The sequence below is a fragment of the Marmota flaviventris genome, chromosome 7, assembly GCF_047511675.1.
Source record: "Marmota flaviventris isolate mMarFla1 chromosome 7, mMarFla1.hap1, whole genome shotgun sequence".
Lineage (NCBI taxonomy): Eukaryota > Metazoa > Chordata > Mammalia > Rodentia > Sciuridae > Marmota > Marmota flaviventris.
The window spans coordinates 91,219,933-91,239,727 of NC_092504.1; the positions used below are offsets into that span (position 1 = coordinate 91,219,933).

The 19,795-nt window shown below is 32.5% G+C and overlaps 1 protein-coding gene across 4 annotated transcripts in view; it reads left to right on the forward strand.

Moving 5' to 3' along the window:
• The window catches only part of Tbck (TBC1 domain containing kinase), a 224,266-nt gene that overhangs the window by 116,477 nt on the left and 87,994 nt on the right, over positions 1-19,795 (forward strand). For all 4 annotated transcript variants that reach the window (XM_027935483.2, XM_071614493.1, XM_071614491.1 and 1 more), the window contains exons 21-22: positions 1,023-1,059; positions 2,032-2,193. In XM_027935483.2, the coding sequence (XP_027791284.1) occupies positions 1,023-1,059; positions 2,032-2,193 (199 nt within the window). The remainder of the gene's footprint in view (positions 1-1,022; positions 1,060-2,031; positions 2,194-19,795) is intronic.

Sequence of the window (19,795 nt, forward strand, 5' to 3'; positions counted from 1 at the left end):
AGCACAATTCACATTTGCCAAACTATGGAACTAGCTTAGGTATTCAAATGATTACCTTATAATCTGACAGTGGGTGAATGGATAAAGAAAATGTGATACACACACACACACACACACACACACAAAATGGAGTTTTATTCCGCCATAAAGAAAAATGAAAATAGGTAGAACTAGAGACCATTATGTTCTATGAAATAAGTCAACTCAGAGGGTCAAAGGTCTTGTTTTCTCTCATGGGGAAGCTAGAGAGAAAAAGGAAAAGAAAGGTGGTGGGGACTCTCAGGAAAATCAAAGGGATTAAGTGGGGGTAGGTGAGAAGGGAGAGGAAAGTTGAGGGATTGATATTGGCCAAATTATATTGTTATATTGTATGCATGTATGATTATGTAAGAACAAATCCCATCATTATATACAACTGTAGTGCTCCAATAAAATGTGTGCAGGAGAAAAGAAGGGGTTAATTTACTTTTCCTCTACCTTTGTTCTATTTAGTCCCTAAATAGATTGGATGATGCCCACTCAGACTGGGAAGATGATATATTTTATTTGGTGCACTGATTCAAATGATTACCTTATCTGGAAACACCATCAGTGACACACCCCAAAATATTATTTAATCATATACCTGAGTGGTCTGATCTAATCACTTTGCCACATAAGTTAACTATTACAAGAATCTTTAAAATCTCAGGGGTATTTTTGTGTCACTGAAAAACGCACCTTTAAAAATAACATACTAGTATTGCACTTGAGTTAGCTATGATCTGGAGGGTATCCTCTGATCAAATGAAGGTATTCTGTGAATGATTCCTGAAGAAGTCATCTGTATTTGTAATATAGACAGATATTACAAAATAAAGTATTTGTGGCAATAATTATAGTTACCTGCATTCTTTTTTTATTTTAATCAATGGAATAGACCAAAACAGAATTTTTTTAACCATTCAGTTTAGTTTATTGGCAATCATTCTAATTTTGTCTTTCATTTCTTCTTTATCCATCCCCTGTACTCCTGCTCATAGCTCTATGCCATCCCTTGGTTCCTCACCATGTTTACTCGTAAGTATTATTTTTCCTCTTTTAGAATTGTATTAGCAAAAATACAGTTTTATTCTTCCCTGACATTTTATATTTGCAATAATATAAAGCAAATTTAATATGCATCCCCTATGTGGTTCTTGCATGATAAAGGTGAGTATAAAATAATTCCAATTGTTCTGACCCCTGAACATTAAAATGAGAATTGTGTAGGTTGAAAATTTATTTTATATTTCATGGTATTCATTCAAGCTTTTCCCCCTTTGAAAACAGTATTTAACATCAATTGTGGGGTTTATCTAAAGGTATCAGGGCTATATTTTACAACCAAATTAGGCTTAATTTCTAGAGATTCTATAATAACTCAGTTTTATTTTCTAAACTAGGAGGACTCCTAGAAATTAAGCAGATTATGTGAATGTTGTACTTTACTTTTAAATATTAATATAGTGAACATCCTTACTTAAATATGGTACACGTGATAAATGGAATAATATTTGGAATAGATCTGTATGCATGGGCCTGGGAAGATATCCACAATATTATTAAATGAAAAAAGGAGTTATAAAAATAGAAGACTGTTAAAAGGATATTTTTGATGAATATTTAATAGAGCAGGTGTTTATAATGCATAATGGGGATGTAATCTTACTGTATATAAAACAATTTTAAGGTTTATCTACATAAATAAACTTGTATAAATAATATAACTAATTCTGGGGAGAAATGTTATGAATTGTACATATATACCAATATTGATAAGTTAGAAAATGTCATCTATTTGACTGATATGATAATTAATTAATTTAAGGAGACCTTAGGAAGCTATAAGGTGACAAAACTAAATAAACATTTTATAAAAACGGTTTGTAATATTAGCTCCTAAAGAATAGTTTGGACCATAAAATAATACTGATATATCTAGTCAAGCAGGTTATTATTGTTGTTTATTTTAATTTTTAACTTAATTAATTTTTAAAAATCATTCTACAGATGTGTTTCCACTGCACAAAATTTTCCACCTCTGGGATACTTTACTACTTGGAAATTCCTCTTTCCCATTCTGTATTGGAGTAGCAATTCTTCAGCAACTGCGGGACCGGCTTTTGGCTAATGGTTTTAATGAATGCATTCTTCTCTTCTCTGATTTACCAGGTAGAGGTCTAAATAAATGGAATAACTAAATGTAATTTAATTGTAAAATAATGAGATATTTTTAAGCCATTGTTTTATTTAGCATTTTTGTAGCTGTGACCAAAAGACCTGACAATAACAATTTTAAGGAGGAAAAATTTATGAGAGAGAGAGAAAGAAACTTTGCCCTTCAGGGTACAAATCAAACTTCAGTGGAATTCTGTCATATCATACAAGATAGTAAGTTAAGTTGTATAGGGTATTCCCAAGTGAGGAGTTTGTAAATCTAGGGGTTGAATGCTTAAATGTAGACAAATGGATAGCAACTATACATTTGATGCTGTGGTTTAAAAAAAGAAAAAAAAAAACTAATTTGGCTTTGAGGATGTAAGTAAATTTGTGAAAGTGGGGTAAAAAAGCTATTTTTGCAGAAATTGAAATATTTTTAGGTAGAAAAATTCTACTTTTTTCACAGTATTTCTTTGACTCCATTCCTTCTGCTTTTTGCTTTGCTGTCCTTCATATTTTCAGACAAGCACAAGTTACTACTGATAATAAACACACTTTAAATTACATAAGAAATAAATTTGCCTGAAAACCAAATAAATAGAGAAAGGTACTCTAAAGCTATCTGTATTAAGCCTCGAAAGGAATAAGAAACCTGCTTCCTATCTGCTTTTTATTTTTAGTGGATGATCTGTGTTTCATTCTGTATTATCTGTCTGTTGAAAATCTTCATCTTTTGGGGGGAAAATAGTAACCAAATGCCTTGGGGTAAGTTAAAACTTTTCCTTTCTCCTGCGCCCAAAACTAAAAATATCACCATCAGCTAATTTATCAAATTTTAATTAAAGTGTGTTATTTCATATGTAAACAAATAATAGTTTAGTTCTTTAATTTTTTTCTGGGAAATTTTTTATGAAAATTGTCGAGTTTTTGTTATTGTGTTGTTTATTTTTGCTTTTGAACAGGAACAGAGAAGCTAGTTTCATAACCTAAGAATACTGTCTGTACCCTACAGATGTTTTCTTGTCATTCTCAACTTGCCAAAGTAAATAGAAGTTGATTGATTAGGATTAAAAGAATTTTTCTGGTCAGTTATAAAAATATGTATATTGAAAATGCTGATTTTGCATTTTGAAATAAAGCAAATTTAATGCCTTTCCTATTTCATTTATAAATATTTCCATTAAACACGAGTGAAGAAATCTGTTTTAATTTTTTATAGACAAATTAGTGGTAACCCTGCTTGCCCACTAAAAATATTATTTCTGAAATAATAAAACTATATACATTTGTTATAACTGAATAATTGAGAAAGTATCTCTCTTCCTTAACCTTTGAAAATAGGACACCTTCTTTGTATGTGAATTACCCTGATCCACAATGCCATTATTCTGGTCATTGTATATGATTCCTGTTAGGGGAGAGAGAGGCTTCTAAGAAAAAATATGACCTCTTTCAAAAAGCATAAAGGTTTTCATTGCAAACTTGGTCTTTAAGTATATCTGTGTTTTGTTTTAATCACAGTGCATTTATTTGAGATAGCATTCTCAGGTAGGTTTTAAAAGTTGTCTTTTTTTTTCCTACCCTCAACAATTCTTGAAGGAATTTGGAAGTGACCAGGGGAAATCTAAAAAACTGAATCTGGAGTAACCTTTTGCACACTAACATCTCAAAGTTTTAGATGATGTAAATGTAGAACATATGTGAAACAGATACGCTGTTTTTCTAGTCTACCAAGAAAGGACCAATAGGCTAACTGTATATTTCACTTCCAATTATTGAGACAGACTTTTTAGATAAAGTAAGGCTAAGATTAAGCATTAATTTGAACTCAGTAAATATGTTATGCTTTACTGAACTCCTACTTATCTGAGTTTAAATAATCAGTAAACAGAACAAATTTAACTCTGTTCTTTACTAAAGGAGATTGACAATCCACTGTACAAAATGTGTATTGACACTAATATAACAAAAAACAAAAAACACCATCCAGTTGGGAACCTTGTGAACATGATAGTCATCTTTTTTAGTTCTTAATAGTCTAGTTGTTAAGAGCATGAAATATGCAGTGATATCACCTAGGCTCAGATCCTGCCTCTACTACTTTCACCAGTGCAACCTTAGAGAAATGACTTAATCCTTTCATCTTTGATTATATGAGAATGATAATAATAAGTATTCTATGCATAGATTGTTGTATTAAGTCAGTATATCTAAAAAACTATATAAGTGACTATTATCATTAAGTCACTGTTGTTATAATTTTCCTCACTTTTTTCGTTCTAAATAACATACTTTCCTATTGGTAGTATAAATGAAGCAATTTCCCCACTTGTCTTTTGTATAAATTAATGATCACACAGATTTGTTAGCAAAATCTAATGAAGAATTACCTGAAAAATCAAATAAGCTTTTAATGTTAAGTACACATTATTAGTAAGAAGACTATCTCTTTTCCTTGCTTATAGACAGCACAGTATAGTCAATAGAGAACCCAGGCTTGGGAGTCTAGACTGACATGGGTTTGAGTGTTGATTCCACCATTCACTACCTGTGTAAATTGGGAAACTGAGTGGGGTACTGCTGCTGAGAGAATATGGTCTATAGGGTGAGATAGATATGAATTCATATCCCAGATATGACACATATTAGCCAGGAAAACTCTAAAATGTTATTGATTCTCATTGGAAAAAAAAGTCCTGTACGTTGCAAAATTTTCAGTAAATGTTAGACGATAATATCTACTTTAGAGTTTTTGTGAGAACTAAAGATAATATATATAATGCAACTGGCAAAAAAAACCTGATAGGCATATACACAAGTATTTTTAAGTATATGTAGCATTTAACATTTTAAATTTGTTAGGAATATATAACATAAAATTATACTTAAGTTCCATGTCCATTCGTCCTCCTTTTCTTCATTGAATACTACCTCTTTAATTTTTGTAGGGGAAACTCAGCAGAAAATCACAGTTCTTTTGAACAAAAATTGTTGCGTTGTAGAAGGTGATATATTGTGATTTTACATTCCAAGAAAGTACAAACAATGCTAGAAATTTTTCCTGAATGCTCTTGACATGTATTGGTATGTGTGCCATGCTTGTACTAGAACAGATTACTTTGAGATTGGTACATTTAACATTGCTTGAACAGGGGTGCTTTACCACTGAACTGTATCCTTAGCCCTTTTAATTGTTTTATTTAAGACAGGGTTTTGATTGCTTAGGGCATCACTAATTTGTTGAGGCTGGCCTCAAATTTGTGATCCTCATGCCTCATCTTACTGAGTTGCTGGGATTACAGGCATGTGCCACCATGCTCAGCTATGGCAGGATATTTTGGGAGAAATACTTGGCTTTTCATACCACCATCTAATAATGGATTTTGGCTGCTGCTTTTAAGAGAGTAGTTTCCAAGGTTACCACTTTTTAAACTCAGTTACAATATGGGGTTTCCCAGTCTTTGTTCTCTCTCTCTGATATTCTGCTATAGTACCCCCTTTGGCTTTTAAATTTTTCTTTGGAGATATATCCATGCAGTTTTGAAAATGAGAATAATATCTAAGTAAAACCAAAAGGATAATAATTTGAGTGGATTTCTGACAACTGAGATGTTTAAATGCTTTTTGTTTTATTGTTTTGTTTTATATTCCTTTGTACAGTTGTGTATCAATTGAACATATCAATAACGATGCATCCCTGATTATTTTCCTTTTTTAAAATACATGACAATAGTGGAATGCATTACACTCATTATTACTCATATACAGCACAATTTTTCATAACTCTGTATATAAAGTATGTTCACACCAAATTATGCCATTATACGTGTACTCCTTTTTTTGCATTACAATTCTTAATACACATATATTCCACAATTTTTCATAACTCTGTTTGTATGTAAGGTATGTTGACAACAAATTCAAATCTTCATACATGTATTTTGTATATGATGACCATCACATTCCACCATCCTTGCTAATCCCCAGAGGTTATACAAAAAAAACTGATTATTTTCAAAGACAGAAATATTTAGAGGCAGGAATATTTTTCTTAGAGAACTCTGTAGAAAAAATAATGGTAAATCTGTACGGAAGAAACCTTAACTTATTCTGAGATTAAAATAATGGCTTTAACATTGGGAGAAATATGCATATATAAACTGTTTAGAAGGTAATAGTATACTGAAGGAGATTTCAGCATATGAAAAGTTTCAAATCCTTTTTTATAGGAAGAAATTGGCATTTGACTGAAAAATCTTAGTTGTGTAGTGATTTTTCAATTAGAGAAGCTTAATTTAATAGAAAAGTTTTGAATGAAATTTAAGCATTTTAGTATCACCTACCTACTTTGTAATATGATTTAATTTTCAACAAAAACATGAAAAATATTAGTACCATCTCACTATTTTCACTAGTTCAGAAAGTAGTATATGTGTTGTGGAATTATAGGTGGATAGGTAAAGGTGTTTATATTGATTAAAGTCAATTGTATAATCTAGTCTTACTCAAAATCCCATTGATTTTAAGGCAGTTCTGGTGATTCTTGTGCTAGGGAAGGGGAGAAGGATGATACCTATTCTTGGTTATAAGTTCTCATGGACCTCTAGCAGGTGATTGGTGAAATCAAGACTTAATCTATTTTCCTTCCTTGTATTTAACCAGATAGCAATATTAAGGAGTTCCCTAGCTTCCTCACGTCAGACAAAATCAGTATACCTCATTAAATATGAATTTCAGATAATACTACTAAAATAAATATATCCCAAATGAACATTGTTTATTTGAGACTCAATTTTACTCCATCTCCTACATTTATATTTGCTACATTGGACAACCCTAATTAGGTAAGTATTAAAAAACAACTTCTAAGAAAGAAAAGATTAAAAAAAATACAGTGGAATTCAGGCATAGCATATGTTGGGGGTGGGGTGGAAATTTAGCTTGAAAATGGCAAATAATGCTCAGTTAGTATTAAAACACTTTTTAACTTTTCCATATTGACATAAAAATTGGTAGTATATTTTCCTTTATCCACATGAATGTAATGAGATCCTAAACACCACAACTTAAATATTTAGTTTCCTAATTTATCAGATTGTAAACATTTGATACTTTAATGTTTTGTGAGATATTCTGAGTACATGCAAATGGTTGATGGCATCTGTAACTTTCAGAATGGGAATGCATGATTGGCAAGAACTATAAACTAATTCAAAGACATACATACCAACACTGGATTTTTCTTAAATATATTATGCAGTATAATGGATAATGGATAGATGTCATATGTTAGATATGAAATATCCTTTCAGTAATCAAAAATATATATATTATATATATTACACACACACACACACACCATAAGAAATATTTAGTTCAGGACTTAGCAACATAAAAAGGAGGAGGAGAACATAGATACAGTAGGTATTTATTTATTCACTAAGTTCTCTTTATTATTCATTAATTGCTGTTCTTTCATTGTTACTGCCTGTAGGAATAAATTTCAAAATGCAGTGTTTAGTTACAATAACTATCAAAAAACATTAACATTAAACAATGACAACACTCTGATTTTACAGTGAATGGCATTTTTTTTTTAAGTTTGTCTGGCTTACTTCCAATCTATAGAGGTGATATATCCCCCACATGTATACTTACATGAGTATACACACATATAACTTTATTCACCCTAATATGCATGACAAGCTCCTTGAGTCATAAGGACAGAGCCATACGGAGCTGTCCCCCCATTGCTGGTTACATAGATTTGTTCTTTTGTAGAAAGAAGTCAGTTGCAATCCCAAGAAGTTGAGCTCTTAATAAGAGCAGAGACCTGGAGCCGACAGTTACAACATGAAACATGGAGACCTCCCCAACTTCCCAAGGACCAGTCTTTTTATTTTTCCCCATTTATTTTTTAGTTGTAGTTTGACACAATACATTTATTTTATTCATTTATATGTGACAAAATATAAGGATCAAACCCAGGGCCTCACACATGCTAGGTGAGCATTCTACCACTGAGCCACAACCCCAGCCCACTCAAAGACCAGTCTTAAGACCCTCTCTTCCCAGGGGTTGAGTTCTAAGAAAACATGGAAGGGACTGATGGGAGTTCTCCCACCTCCATGCAACGAAGAAACCCTCTTTCCTACATTTTCCAGAGTCTGGCAGCATATCCATTTGCTCTCCTCCTTTAAGAAGGCTTCGTATAATTTCATAAGCTGTGGAACCCAGTGAAATAAACCTTGTTGGTTCTGTCTTCCTCTATGAGAGGAATAAATTCCATAGGGAAAAATTTCAACACTATGTAGTATAATATTAAAAGACCCTCCTTTGAATTTACTTATAAATGGTACAATAATAGAATGAAGCTTATCAATTCAAGACTGAAAGGACTTATACAACATTATGAATAACAAGCACTCAGGAGATGTTATTATGCTTGTTTTAGACTTTAAAAAATGAGGTGCTGTTAATTTTATTCTTTCTGTTACACTTTGTCATTACATTGATCAAATCTGATTAAGCACCCATTTTTTTCAGCATACTCTATTCAGTAGAAATAAAATAAATTTAGTTGTAGTTTCAGCTATTCAAGCTGGTTTCTCTACTAAATTTCTCTTACTAAAAGTTTATTTTCTAGTAAATAGTTAATTTTTTATGTTTATAAGTAAGTATTTATAAATAGGTATAGATACTCCATACAAGTATCAAGTAATTTCATCTTCTAAGTCTTAAGTACAGCATAAACATTCCTGCCCTTAGCATCTCATTAATGGTAGGTACTATTAAAACACTTAAATAAGTGAACAGAAACCATATTTTCCACATATTTTTAAAGTTTCCTGGCTTATCTATATTCTATTCCTCTCTCTTAGTATTTGCCGTCCATTCCTGAACTAAATATTAATGGTTAAAACTCAAATGAATAAGCTCAAATTTCAAAGTTTATACAAATTTAAGGGTTTTAAATGATTAACATTTTAATTGTTAAGTATTCTCACTTTATATCAAGAAATATAGTAGATAATAAAAAATCATGTGTAAAAGTTTTATATTTATACTGATTTTTTTCCTCTGTATATATTTTGATACATGAGACAAGAATCTAGTGGCTTCTAAATTATTTTCTGCTTTATCTCTTATGTAACACAGAGGTTGAGAGAATATATATACATATGTAGATTTTTAAATTTTTTTTTTACTTGTCAATGGATCTTATTTTATTTACTTATATGTGGTGCTGAGAATTGAACAACCTCAGCCCCAGAGAATATATTTTTGCTCTGAAAATATAAGGTTTGTGGCTCAGTGGTAGAGCACTTGCCTAGTACATTTCGGGTTCTGGGTTCGATCCTAGCACCACATAAAAATAAAATAAAGATATTATGTCCAACTACAACTAAAACAAAATATTTAAAAATATATAAGTAATATAATATATTACTATTATTTGAGGTAAAGCATTTTATTTGGGCAAAGGCATAATATAATTGTGAAGTTTTAGTTAAAAAAATTCATATATTCATCTAAAGCAGCAGAAATATATTCATGACTTGTTTAATGTCGTAAGAAGGCATAATATCAGTGCTAAAATGGCTTGTTACAATCATCAGTTGAATGCACAATTGACTGTTATAATTTTCCACTATTCAGTATTTACCTTAATAAAGCAAAAAAGCTTTCAAGTAAATGTTCTTGCACCAGAGCCTTGGCCAAGTGAATGTATATTATTTATTTCCCAAGTTTCAAAAGTATTTAAAAAGATTTTTAACTGTAAAATTGAAAACTATTTGTTCATTTAGGGATAAATATAAATGAAATAGGATTACAATACTATTTGTGTATAATCTCCCAATTGTAAACAGTGGCTCAATTTTTTTTAAATCTATAAACTTGAGTCAAATATAACTGACTATAGCCAGTGGGCTACTGATTTGTGACTTCTTTGTTTGAAAAGAGAAATGACTGGCAGACTTTACTAGACAGAGGGAAGAAAGCACTGAAAAGCCCCAAACAACAAACTGATGGAAGTCCTTTTGAGAAGGTGACTAGAAAAGAGGATGGAGAGTACAGACAAAAAAAGGAGCATACAGCATCCTGCTCAAGATATTTAAATATATAGATATAGATATAGATATTTGGTTTCAATTCAATGTCCCTGAAATAATGAAATGTATTGTTGAAAATAGCATCACTTACCAAAATAGGAATGAATGGCTATATTGATATTTGTGGAGCATTCTTGTCTGTGTACAGTCCTTTAAAGGAGCTCCATCTTGGGTTAAACAAAGCATTTTTTAACATAAGTGATACTAGTAGTAATCCGTATTTTTTTCCTGGCTCATAGCCTGCTGTAGTGTAAAGAATTGTTCTGGTGAAAGTTACCCTTGCAGCACACAGTTGTTTAGTGGAAGTTTCAAATTGTAAAGTCTATAAGAATGATGCCATTTTACCTTAAGCTGAGAGTACATTAATTATTCACACTTAATGCTTGTAAGTATGTGATGTCCATGGATGTACATCTTGGATTTGTAAAAGCACAGTCATAACAGAAATTAAATGTGGAGATTTTATCTATGGCCCTCTCCCCATCCACCTGTAAAAGCTGGATATTAACATTAGATGATATATTATTTAGACAATATATTAAATTCTCTTGAATTGAAAGGTGGCTAAAGATAAATGAGAAAGTAGTTGGTTTGGTTTTATTTACATGGATTGCAAGGTTGTATAGTCACTAAAATAAAACTCCATGAAAAAGTTATTTTCAAAATCTCAGGTTATATCAATCTTCTTGGGGAGCCACAACTGCATTATTTCTGTAAAAAGGGAGAAATTTGAAAACAGATGTTATAATACATGACTTCTAAGTGGAAATAAATGATTATGGAAAACACAAAGTCAATGGCATGACTGGTGAAGTCTCTCATATTGTGACATGATTCTGGAAAGCTGGAAAAATTCTCTTAACACTGATCTAGGAGGTGCTCTTAAAACAGAACTAATTTTGCAACACGTAAACAGCTTACAAAGTCACAATGTTTCTTAGATGTTGGGAACTATAATGAAAAACAAAGTCAGGGTTGATATGAATTTTCCACTTACCTTGAAAATTAAGAGTTCATTAGAGTACTGCTACATTTTAGATCACATCCCAAGTTTTAAAAAATCTAATAAGGAAGCTTGTCACTACGGTCTATTTATTTTATGATTGAAAGGGAGTTTCTACTCTTAATTTTTGTGACCAATCCAAAAATTATCTTATAGTTTATATCATTAGTGATTCAGCATATCTGTCACAAGATATCAATGATGGAATTTGTTTGTTTTACTATTGACAGTTTATATGGGCTTTGAGTTTTCAAATTGCTTAAACAGAATACTGTTTACTTTTAAAGTATATTGAGTAACCACAGAAACATTTAAAGATTAGAAACTATCTTTAAAAATTTCTCACACACACTGATGTTGTTGCCAGTGAGAATTTAAGAACCAAAATGTGTTTAAAAGTGGCATTTATCATGTATTGTTCAATATATGATTTGTATTTTAATAAGGTGATAATACTTGTGTGTCCCCTTTTATCTTTCTCTCCTATCTAGTCCTCTATTTCTTTACATTTAGCACAAAAATGAAAGTAATTTGATATGTGGCCTGTTTTTTTCTATTCTGATCTTTAACAGAATAGAAAATAACTTCTGAATTACATGTCCCTTCTATGAGTACAGTGTCAAGTCAATTTAAATAAAATAAAATAGAACAAATGAACAGACCATATTGTAAAGAAGAAGAATATACCGCTGTTATTAGGCTATCTTTTCAAAATTATGTAGCATAGAGGAAATGTCTAGAATTTTCTTATTTTTATTAAAAGCTGCTGCATTTCCTTTGAAAAATTAAAACCATTTCAATTATTCTGTACAAATTATAAGTAATAGAAAAACTGCTTATTGAACTTGAACACAAGGCTGTAGTTGCCACAGATATCAAGACTCCCGTTTTGTTTGTGATTACCACTAAGTGTAAAAGAAAGAGAAAATGATGAGTGCAGCTGATCTGGTGCTAAATATTCCAAGCTTCTGCATTATTCTTTTTCCTGAGGTGTACTCTGTTTCAACATCAGCTGCTTTGCACTATAGTATAGTACACCCCACTGCTAACTTTTAAAAACAATTATCTTAAAAAACTGTAAACAATTTAAGTATACACATATCAGTAGTGTTGATTGAATTTTCTATTTATGCTCATTGCATTGTAGGCATTAAGCAGCAGGTATGATAAATTCATAGCAAAATGCTGCAGTAATTGCATGAGCTTGTACCAGATTTGGAAGGCTGGGTGAATTAAATCAGGAGCCCAGTAGCACACTGTACCATCATTTCCCCCTAGATATTGCCAAAATTGTGTTTAAATATTCATTCTTTCTTTCATTCAAACAAATATTTAGTGACTTTCTATAATGAGTGTGTATATGCATATATGTGTTAAAGAGTATCTGTATATATGTGTATAATTAGTCTTATTCAATAATGTTTAGCAACGAGAAAACTAACCACCTTTGCTTTAGTGTTTTGTGCTGTAGAAAAAAATATATATATCTAAAGTGAATGAACTGTGTGTCAGAAAATTTCATTCACTTTCTGTGAGACATTAGGTCAGTAACTTTATTCATTCCATACATTTTTAACAAACTTTATTATATGTCAGGAAAGTACTATTGCAGTGGGACCATAAAAATAAAAAAGATATTATATTCCTGAATAAGATGGGAAGAAAACACTGGAAGCTTAGAAAATGACATAAAGATGACACAGAGGTATGAAACTTCCTGGCCATCTTAATGTAAGTAGGATGCTGGTAAAATGACTAAAGAGTAGGATGCAAGGGAAGGATATCAGGACTGAGAGATAGTGATGGTGATAAAAACTGGTGAGAATATATGGAGTACTGTTTACAGGGAACATTGCCTGACATGTGGAAGAATTTGGGCTTTATTCTCTCTGCAATTGAAATGCTTTAAGCAAAAAAAAAAAAAAAAAAAGTAGACTATTTTAGAAAAATGATTCTGACAGTAGTAAGGAAGATGATTTGGACACCTCTAAAATGCTGTGTTCCAAGCAACGGAAAAAGAGCTGCACGTGGATAAGTTCAAGAATATGGTAAAACAGTTTCTGTTGAATTTAACTCTGGATCAAAATAAATTCCATGAAAAAACAAATCCTGCGAGATTTGTAATGTTTTAGATGGATTTCACACATTCTCTCTTTCTAGTAACATTTTATCCTTACTTAGTTTTTTAGGCTGCAAATGATACTACTTATGAACAATCCTTAAGCGTGGATTTCTCAAAAGGCAAGAAACCAGAGAATACTCATTTGAATATAGGCATAAGGAAGGGTTCATTTCTTCACCCACACAGATTTTTGTTGCCCCTGCCAGGCAAGGGTCTGCTCCCATCTCAGAAGAAGCCATATTTTTGGCCTGAAGCTTATACAGTGTGGGGAGGCCGCCCTTTTTTCAAAAGAGGATATTAATTCTGAATACTGAATTGAGCTATTAAGGACTGTTTAGAGGAGCTGGGGTTGTGGCTCAGCGGTAGAGCGCTCACCTAGCATATGCAAGGCTCTGGATTCCATCCTCAGCACTACATAAAAATAAATAAAATAAAGGTATTGTGCCCAACTACAAATAAAGAATAAATTTTTTTAAGAGAGAGAGAGAATTTTTTAATATTTATTTTTTAGTTTTCAGCGGACACAACATCTTTGTTTGTATGTGGTGCTGAGGATCGAACCGGGCCGCACGCAATGCCAGGCAAGCGCGCTAACACTTGAGCCACATCCCCAGCCCAGAATAAATATTTTTTAAAAGGAAGATCATTTAGAATGAACAAAGAGATCACAACAAATTACAAAATGGAGAAATACCATAACTTTGTTAATTAAAATCTAACACATCTCTCAAGATATTTTTCTTAATGTTTTGGCTTCATACTTACCTTGCAATGTGACAATAATGTCCATTAGTTCTTATAGAGAAAATAGTAATCAGTCTTTCCACTGGCAGGGTTGATTGAATTTTTACTTTTGATAGTAGCAATGCATAAAGAATGATTTTTTACACAGTTGTATTTATTGTGGTGCTTCAGGTTTGCTTCCTATAAACACACAAATGTATTTTGTTAAATTCCTATCAAAAAAAGGAGAAAGTGTTATTAGTGTATTTTAACTATATATGTGGCATTATTAAATATATTTCTGAAAGGAAAATACTTCTCCTTTGACAAAGGTACTCAAAAAAGTCAAATTCTTGATTTACTGTTTTGTATGTTTAGTATGTGGAAGAATTTTTCATAGTCTGATTTTGGGCTGTGTACATTTCAACCATGTTTGTCCTATGCTACCCATTAGTTTCCAGTGTTGGAACACATTCATTTTGCATTGTATCCCCTGTACCTGCATAGAGGGTAGTGAAATTACTACCAGAAACCATTTCTAGAGTTGGCAATAACTTAACTAAAATGTTAAAGATAAATAAAGGCAGATACTAGATAAAGTAGTGAGAATAAGAGAAATAGTCCAGTGAGATCTGAACTCACTTTTGGATTATACAGAAGTAATTGAGTGTTTAAAGGCAGAATGAACTGAATAAGCAGTAGCTTAATGGAGTTAGATAAAAACGAAATTACAAAACAGGGCGCATGTAGGTTGATTCCTGTGAAATCCATAGGGTTTGCTAATTCATGCTTATTAGGCTCCTACCTTCCCATTGGATACAGGAAGACAGGGCCTCTTTCTTCAGGTGCCAATTGGAACTAACAGTAAATTCTTTTGGCATCCTTGTGTTCTCACAGGCAAGCACTTTAAGAAAGGCTAGTGTTGTCCTAGGGATGTGGTCTTAAGCTATTGTAAACTGTTAATTTTTTGTCAAGGCTGTATAGGCCAAAGTTAAAATTAAGTTGCTAAGGAGCTAGGCTTCAGTTTGGTGACAAAGAAAATCATTGTCAGTACTCGTAAGTTATTTCAAACGAAGATATCTGCCATTACACCAAACTGAATGTATCTCTATCTTACTCTGAGTTGTATCTTACATTGTCCACAGCAACTGTGACATTTCCCAACACAAAAGGAAATACAAAAATGGAAGGAAAGTTGGTCTAGAAAAAGACAGTCTTTATTTACTTCAGTAAAACATTATCAAGTATGGATAGATTGTCCTCCACATGATGGAATTAGAGAGTCTTCAAACTGAGAGTCAAGAAGGATAAGAGAGGAGTTAAGTGACTGTATATAGGTATAACCCCAACTACTGCCCCACTCCCTAACAACATAGTCAATTCCCAGAAGGATGTCAATAGGTAATTGAGAATATGAAAGAATTTCCTAGAGAAACTGTATTTCCCCTGAAAGAGAAATAGCTTACTTAAGGATTCTCTAACAAAATAACTACTCCCCACTTTCCCCTTTAATGAACGCTCAGTTACCAAACCCAGCTCATATGTACAAAACATCCAATCTGAAAAAAGGAATATCCTCAAAAAGGTAAATATAAAAAGATATTACAAGTATGAACGATCAGGAAGTTTTTTAAGAAACAGAACATTTTTTTTTATTTCATTTCAAAATACTCAATTCTAGATACTATGCATAGCCAAACCATCATTCAAAGGCAGGATAAAGATATAAAAGACATGCAAAGTTTACAAATAAGTTTCCTCCTATGCACTCTTTCTTGTATACTACTAGAAAATATGATCCATCAAAATGATGAAATAAATCAAGAAAGAAAATATTTTTTTAATTTTTAATCCTCCTTACAGAAATACGGATCATATGTAGAGGAGAGCTGAACAGAACTGGATAATAGTAAAAATAAGTGCCACTAAAACAACTAATCAATAGATCTAGGAAGCAACTCAGCAGCCGTTAAAGTATAAAAAGAAGGTTTCAATTGAAATGTGTGTTTTTTTTTTTAACCTACCTTTGCCCAAAGGTAAACCTGAGATGTTTTTATCATGCTGAACATAATTCAGTGTTTCTGAGAGACACAGTAGTTATGAAGAAGGATCAAGAAACCAATTTAGATAAGTTATTTCACTTAGAATCTCAAAGTATCTTTGGTTCAAACCTGAGGAACTGTAATTAGGGTACATGCTTTATTCACTATGTGCTATACAAATAATTATGATGTAGGAGAGAAAATAGTAGTATCAGAAGAGAGGTAAGAATAATTGCAACTGCAATATACAGTTCACAAAATATTTTTGCTATATTTAGATTATGACAAAGTACTTTGGAAGGATTTGGGAATGGAGAGGTAACTTGGGCCAGGTGAATGGAGAATATGGTATATGCCAGTACTGACCATCAGGGTGGAATTAAAACTTCCCCAGTAAATTTTCAAGATTTGCTGTAAACTGTTTATGGTGTTAGTAGGATATTTTGGAATGAGATACAAATTGGCATTTTCCATTGGGAAATGGAAAATGATCTGGACCATTGACTTGATTTCAACATTTTGCCGGGTAGACAGATGGGTCAAACTGATTTGAATACTGCAGATGCAAAATCTATGAACTGAAATTCTTTTAGGATTAAGCAGAGCAAAAAGACAAATTTAGATGACTAAGAGCTTTTTCTCTTCAGCTAATAAATTTTTATAGTAACTATTTTAATTGAGAGTTTTCTAAAATAAATTGAGTATATCTGTTTCTTCTTAAGCAGAGTAGAGAAAAATAACTTTGATTTTTATATTTTTCTTCTAGTTGGTGTTTGTATCCTTTTCCTTGTGGAATATCAGGTTAATTATGTTATAGAGCTTTTTAAAAAAATACACTTCACTGTGTTAGCCATTGCTCATATAATACACTCAAATTTCAAATCTTGTTTTAACTGTTTTGTAGAATTTTTTGATAGAAATAGCATGTAGAATGATGAAATCTGACCTCTTTGTGTAGCCATCAGTAGAAACAGCTGTGAGATTGGCAAAAATCACTTAATAGCAGATATAGGATTGCTTAATTGAGTAACTGATCTTTTCAGACCTGCTGGTCGTATTCCAAATCTAAATGAATTGGGAAATAACAAAATATGTCTATAACCCCTCAGTAACTTCAGACATTCCACCCATAGTAGAACACAACATAAGTCTGTTTCCTTATGTTTTCTTAGCTTTTTCATCTTCAATAAAAATGGTAGAAAGATTACAATACCCATCTTTAGGCATCATTGAAAGAATTAAACAAACTAAATGAAAAATACACAAAGCTTATTGCATAGTAGATGCTCAGTGTCATTTTTCCCTTCCCTTTGCTAAAGGTTCTCTACCTTATGATGGCAAATAACTAAATGCATGACTAGTGTTCTATATCAGTCTTCTTGTTGCTCTGACAAAATAGCTGAGATAAATAAAGAGTAAAGATTTATTTTGGCTCACAGCTTCATGGTCACTAAGCCCTCTTGCCCTTGGGCATGTGGCAAGGTACTTCATGGCAGCTGAGACACAAAAGAGAGTGGAAGAAAGGAACCAGGATTCTAATATACCGTCAGAGATCCTGTCCCCAGTGACCCAACTTCCTCCAACTCGGCCTCAAACAGAAGTGTGACTTACCATTGTTCTAGGCATCCCTCAATCCAGTCACAGTGACAACCAAGATTAAGCCCTACACACAACACCCTCCATGTATACTAAGTGCCTATTTCCTTTTTCCCTTACAAGGCTTTTATTTCAAAAACAGAAATAGGAAACTTGTCCCTTTGCAATTTTAAACATAGTTATTTCCATTGCCTTTCTGAGCTGACACACTTGGAATTTTGCAGAAGAAATAAGTATATATGCCATTTGCTTGGTTTATTTAAAATTAATTTATTCTAATTAGGTATATATGGCAGCAGAATGCATTTTGATTCATTGTATACAATTGGAACACAAAATTGCATTTCTCTGTATGTGATGTAGCGTCGCACGATATGTGCAGTCGTACATGCAGTCATACATGTACCTAGGGTAAGGATGTCCATCTCATTCCATCTCATTCCACCATCTTTTCTGCCCCCATGCCCCCTCTCCTCTCTTCCCTTTGCCCAATCACAGTTCCTCCACTTTTCCCATGCCTTGCCTCATTATGGATCAGCATCCACTTATCATCCACTTTGGTTTCTTGGGATTGGCTTAGTATGATATTCTCTAACTCCATCCATTCACCTGCAAATGCCATAATTTTATTCTCTTTTAATGTGGAGTAATATCCCATGTGTTTATATACCACAGTTTCTTTATTCATTCATCTATTGAATGGCATCTAGGTTGATTGCACAGTTTAGCTATTGTGAATTGAGCTGCTATAAACATTGATGTGGCTGTGTTACTATAGTATGCTGATTTTAAGTTCTTTGAATATAGACCAAGGAGTGGGATAGCTGAGTCAAATGGTGGTTCCATTCTAATTCCTAAGGAATCTCTATACTGCTTCCCAGATTGGTTATACCAATTGCAGTCCTACCAGCAGTGTATGAGTGTGCCTTTTACCCCAGTCCTTACCAATACTTATTGTTGTTTGTATTCTTGATAACAGGCATTCTGACTGTGTGAGATGAAATCTTAGCTTTTATTTGCATTTCTCTAATTACTAGAGATGTTGAACATTTTCTCATATATTTGTTGATCGATTGTATATCTTCTGCGAAGTGTCTGTTCAGCTCCTTATTCCATTTATTGATTGTATTGTTTGTGGGTATTTTGTTTTTTGGGTTTTTTCTTTTTCTTTTTTTTTTTTTTGGTGTTAAATTTTTTGAGTTCTTTATATATCTTGGAAATTAGTGCTCTCTTTGACATGCGTGTAGCAAAAATGTGGTCCCAAAATGTAGGCTCTCTCTTGAAATCATTGATTGTTTCTTTTGCTGAGAAGAAGCTTTTTAGTTTGAATCCATCCCATTTATTGATTCTTGATTTTATTTCTTGTGCTTTAGGAGTCTTGTTGAAGAAGTCAGGGCCTAATCCAACGTGATGAAGATTTGGGCCTACTTTTTTCTCTATTAGGCCCGGAGTCTCTGGTCTAATTCCTAAGTCCTTGATCCACTTTGAGTTGAGTTTTGTGCATGGTGAGAGATAAGGTTTAGTTTTATTTTGCTGCATATGGCTTTCCAGTTTTCCCAGCACCATTTGTTGAAGAGACTACCTTTTCTCCATTGTATGTTTTTGGCACCTTTGTCTTGTATGAGATAACTGTATTTATGTGGGTTTGTCTCTGTGTCTTCTATGCTGTACCATTGGTCTATAAGTCTATTTTGGTGCCAATACCATGCTGTTTTTGTTATTTATAGCTTTGTAGGGTACTTTCAGGTCTGATAATGTGATGCCTCCTGCTTCACTCTTCTTGCTAAGGATTGCTTTGGCTAATCTGGGTCTCTTATTTTTCCAAATGAATTTCATTACTGCTTTTTCTATTTCTATAAGGAAGGATGTTGGGATTTTAAGTGGAATCATATTGAATCTGTATAGCACTTTGGGTAATATGACCATTTTGACAATATTAATTTTGCCTATCTAAGAGCATGCAAAATCTTTTCATCTTCTAAGGTCTTCTTCAATTTCTTTCTTTAGTGTTCTG